The following is a 5,046-nucleotide window of genomic DNA, read 5'->3' as shown; positions in this document are numbered from 1 at the left end:
GTCAACTCAATAGAGTAACAACCAAGTTCAAATTTAGATACAGTATCTACTCACATACAATATCCACTAAACAGAGTAAAAATCAAGTTCAAAGCCCTAGTTACACTATCCACTAAACTGAATGAAAATAAGAACAAATTTCATACAAACTCCTAGTTATAGTGGAAATGCAATCAGAATAACCCTAAACTCTGAACACACTAAATATAAAGTAAATGGAAATCACCAAGGCCACCGAACCGAACAACATATATGTGGTGAACAAATCGTTATAAACTTTCAATCATCAAGAATAGTATTTCTCCATGCAAAAGATGTCAACTCAACAGAGTAACAACCAAGTTCAAATTTAGATATAGTATCTACTCACATACACAATCCACTGAATAGAGTAACAATCAAGTTCAAAGCCCTAGTTACACTATCCACTAAACTGAATAAAAATAAGAACAAATTTTATTCAGAGCCCTAGTTACACTGTAAAAATGCAAACAAAATACGTCGATCTACTAAACGAAGCAAATCAATCCAGTAAACCTAAAATGCAACTAGGAGAAATGCTACATTGCAAGATTTCAAATGAACAGTAGTTTTTTTCATACCTTTGTCAGTCTCTGTTGCAGTTTTTGTTCGTTTTTGGTTGTTCCTTGTGAAATCTTCTCACGATTCTTCTCCAATAGTGGTTTTTGCAGAGAACGTGAGCATAGTTTGAGTGATTTTGAGAGAAATTCGAAGAGTAGTAGCGGTTTTGTGCGTTTTGAAGAAGAAAGAACGTTTTTCCATAATAAAGCGCGAATGAAGTAGCGGTTTCGTGTGTATTGGGCGCGTGGAAGTTATGTTTATTTAGTGAGATTGGATGCACGTGAGGTTGTTTGAGATTGGTCCAACTTAGTTACATGGATACATGGATGTGTAGCATGACGATAAAAAAAATATCCATAAATTCATAATTATAATAAAATTAGGTTAATTAGCGTAAAAATTATATATAAAAAATTTGTATTTTTTTATTTAATAAAAGAGTAATTGAGTTTGGAAATTAGTTTGGATTTCACTTTGGATTTCGCTTCTCCAAAATCAATACTCAAAGTAATTATAATCGGATATCATGGAGTCATGGAGTCAGATTCAATTCATTGGTTCTAATATTATATACATATTCAATATCCATTTAATCGGTTCGATTTGGTTCGATTCGATTTAAATTCGAACGGACCGAAACCGATCCGTTACGTTCAAAGTCATGATAAATTGATAACCTCGTCCTCAAGTCCAAACCTGCGGCAAAACCACAAAACACAAACCTTCCGAAAGCACATGACCGTGCTCCTCGTTTTCTTCTTCCCTACAGGAGTACGAGTAATTGACGTTCCACATTTATATTCTTCAAATAGAAAATAAATATATAATCCACGTCATCTAAATATCATCATGTATGCACATTCAAACATACACATACATCATGAACAAGATCCAACTCTGCCGTAACAACTGACATCCTCACTCCCTTGACCTTAAACCCCTTCTCTTTATATATATTTGACCCCGTTGCCTCTCTTTTCAGATTCCTCTTCAAATTAAATTTCAACAACTCTCGTCAAAAACTCAAAACCAACTCTTATTCTTATTTCCCCCAAAACAGTTCCCCACATGGGAGGGGTTAGTTTCAGTTTCAACGTTCAATTTCAGTTTCAGTTTCAGTTTCAGTTTCCATGTCTTCTTTTTTATTCAAATTCCTCACTCACGCAATTTCCGTTTTTTTTTTTACATCGTGCGGTTACAGAAAACAGATCAGCCAAAGAATGACACGGAGAAGAAGACCGAAGGCGGAGGGAACAAAAACGACGCTCCCTCCACTGTCGTATTGAAGCTAGACATGCATTGTGAGGGATGCGTTAAGAAAATCAAACGCGCCGTTCGCCACTTTGACGGTAACAAACTAACTAACTTAAAACCCACCCACTGGCCACACAAGCGAATTCCGCTATCGATGACAGAATTTTCAACTTTGGTTTGTTGTGGGTTTCAGGTGTGGAAGACGTGAAGGCCGACATCTCCTCTAACAAACTAACCGTCTTCGGAAAAGTGGACCCCGCTAGTGTTCGGGACAGGCTGGCCGAGAAAACCAACAAGAAGGTTGAACTCCTTTCCCCTCAGCCCAAGAAAGACTCCCCCGCCGCAGATAATAAACCGCCGCCGGAGAAGAAGCCCGATGACAAGAAACCGGAAGCCAAAAAGCCCGAAGAGAAAAAGCCTAAAGAGGTAGATTATTATGATTTAGTTTAATTTTTATTGTTATTTACTTAATTTTTTATCTTGGTCAATACGGTGAAGACTGAAACAGAGTGCAAATTTCATCCTAATTGAACAATTGAGTCGTAATGTTTCCGTAACGACCGAGTTAAATTAGTGCGACTCGTTCTCCACATAGCTATGACTCTTTTTCTGAATTTCATTTGATTTTAGAGTGTCCTCTGATTTTAATTATTTAATTTTAATTTGTGGTTTGGTGTTGTGCAGAGCACAGTGGCGTTGAAGATCAGATTGCACTGCGACGGTTGCATTCAGAAAATTCGCAAGATTATCCTCAAGATCAAAGGTAACTTCTGACCTAATTAAATTAAATTAAAGCTGTTATTTCTCTGTACTTAATTTACAAACGTATTTTATTTATTTAAATAGTTAATTATAAGTTGGGTGGGCTTGTGATGCAAGAGCAAAGCCCCACACGATTATTGTTTAAAATGGCACTTAAATTTTAATTAATTAAATATTGATTAAGAATTAAGGTGAGTACCGACTAATTAATCTAGCATGGTGTGTGATGACGTGTTGCTGAGCAGGAGTGGAATCGGTGAACATTGAAGAAGGGAAGGATTTGGTAACCGTTACGGGAACCATGGACGTGAAGGAAATGGTGCCGTTCCTGAACGAGAAGCTCAAGAGGAACGTTGAGGTGATGGGCCCACCCAAGAAAGAAGAAGATAAAAAAAACAAAGAAGGAGGAGGGGAAAAGAAAGTGAAGAAAGAAGGTGGTGGTGGTGGCGGCGGAGGAGACGGTGGGAAGAAGGCGGTGGTGGAGGAAGGTGGGACCAAGGCAGTGGAAATTAACAAAATGGAGCACTCCGGTTACGGGTACCCACCTGCTCCTATGTATTGGTACGATGGGTATGGACCTGGTCAAACTAGTACTAGCTACGCGGTGGAGGTTAACCCTTCTTCATCAGGGGCCGGGTACCCTAATAATCAAGGGTACCCTTATGATTATTGGGGTTATGGAGGGGGCCATGATGTTAATCATCATAATAATCAAGGGTATACCGAGCCACCCCCTTATTACATGCACCCTCGTTATCCTGCTCCTCAGATGTTCAGCGACGAGAATCCCAATGCTTGTTCCCTCATGTGATTCAACGGCCATTGGATTGGAGATCCTCACAATTTTAGGAAAAATAGAGTTAATTTTTGTCTTCTTTTATTTCAGAATTAGATATACAGCGTATACTCGAAACATATATTAGCAGATTGTAATAGACACCCAAAAAATATTAGCAGATTGTAAATAACAATTTTTATATATAAGGAATTGCGGCAGAAAGGTGCTTCTTCGTTCTATGTAGACATTTAAGGATCTTTTATTCCACTCTCTGTGTTATAAACTTATAATCATGATCATCTACAACAATTCGCATGATGGCTCGGTTATAATGGCAACAGGTCAAACTTTATTATAGAGCTCCTCTTAAATTCTTAATTCTTAAATATTAGCGAATGAATTTTCTTTTTTTTTTTCTCAATTAATATTGGTTTTCCCTAAAGTAGTAGTAAATTGTGTTTAGGACGTCAACTCTGTTATCAATTAAACAAAAAAAACTTTATTATTGATCGCATAATTTAAGAAAATAACCATCTTTTGTTAATATGAAAACCCCAGAAGTTAATTGTATTTGTATGCATTAAAAAAGAATCAGAACTTCGGTTCTACCGCATAGGATTGAACAGTGACGTGGCTGGCTGTACGGCCGGCTGGCCTGAGGTTTGGATTCTGATAATTAAAGTGGGAAAAGTTGGAGTAGTTTGTTGTTTCCTGTTTGGCCCGTTTCTAATTTTGTGATGTAATTAAAGAAAAACAAATACAGATCATTGTTGAGATACCTTTGATGATGCCGTCGTAATTAAATCTTCAAGAACCTATGGTTTAATTCCAAATTGGCATGCTAAGTTGGAAAGAGTTCTTGGCTTTGTCTTGTATGTTTGACACAATTTTTGTGGGGATTCATACCTAACTATGCAGTTAGTTTTGTTAATTCTATCAAAATTAAAATAAATAATAATAATAATCATGTCGTTAAAACTCATCTTTATTTCCTGTTCAGTGTTGACAATTTCCTCCTGCAGCAGGAAAATTATATTAAACAACAATACTGTCATCCCGCCATACGTTCTTTCAGGAAGATAAATTATAATCACTGCTTGAAATTTTGGTGAACGGAAATAAAGTGCTTTTATTTTTTCAGGCAAATTTTGCTTTGGACCTTTTGGGAAATCATGTGTTAATTGCGCTAAGGTTGATGACAATTTGACCAACAATATTCTAGGCGTATAAAGTTTGTTATTGGTATACACTGATTATACTCATAAAATCTAAATAAAAGATTCTTATATATATATATAAATATATATGATTTTTTTCCCTTTCATTTCATTTAATCTTTTAATAGATTCATAATTTTTTTCATTTTATAATTTTATATAATATTTCACGAGTTAATGTTGTTTTGCAATATTACCGAATTATATATCATTATCATATAAAAAAAAAATACTTACAAAAAATTGTTGATTGAAAGATAACGTACAAAGAGAAATAGAGAATGGCTATATATAGTTGAAAGTTTTCAAGAATATTGGTACACTTAGTGATTTTTTAATTGTTAATCTTAATTTTATATATTATATATATCTTTTATAATTAAGATAGACGCTTAAAAATTACTGAAACACTAGTATATAGTACACTTGAAATTTTTTTTATATAGTTATATA

The 5,046-nt window shown here is 35.2% G+C and overlaps 1 protein-coding gene across 1 annotated transcript; it reads left to right on the top strand.

Annotated features, from left to right (window-relative positions):
- Positions 1-1,478: 1,478 nt before the first annotated feature.
- On the top strand, positions 1,479-3,694 carry LOC130932580 (heavy metal-associated isoprenylated plant protein 6-like). The gene is made up of 5 exons (XM_057861930.1): positions 1,479-1,659; positions 1,784-1,931; positions 2,030-2,262; positions 2,521-2,599; positions 2,844-3,694. Exons 1-5 carry the CDS (start codon positions 1,651-1,653, stop codon positions 3,407-3,409), a joined length of 1,035 nt encoding a protein of 344 aa, XP_057717913.1. The 5' UTR covers positions 1,479-1,650; the 3' UTR covers positions 3,410-3,694.
- The last annotated feature ends 1,352 nt before the right edge of the window (positions 3,695-5,046 follow it).

Source organism: Arachis stenosperma, chromosome 6 (assembly GCF_014773155.1).
Source record: "Arachis stenosperma cultivar V10309 chromosome 6, arast.V10309.gnm1.PFL2, whole genome shotgun sequence".
Taxonomy (NCBI): Eukaryota; Viridiplantae; Streptophyta; class Magnoliopsida; order Fabales; family Fabaceae; genus Arachis; species Arachis stenosperma.
The sequence above is the reverse complement of the archived record's forward strand: the minus strand, read 5'-3'. Positions and strand labels throughout refer to the sequence as shown.

Excerpts from the sequence above, each read along its gene's own strand:
- LOC130932580 (XM_057861930.1), top strand. Across the intron at positions 1,932-2,029 it reads CGCCGTTCGCCACTTTGACG|GTGTGGAAGACGTGAAGGCC; the intron begins GTAACAAACTAA and ends TGTGGGTTTCAG. Across the intron at positions 2,263-2,520 it reads AAGAGAAAAAGCCTAAAGAG|AGCACAGTGGCGTTGAAGAT; the intron begins GTAGATTATTAT and ends GGTGTTGTGCAG.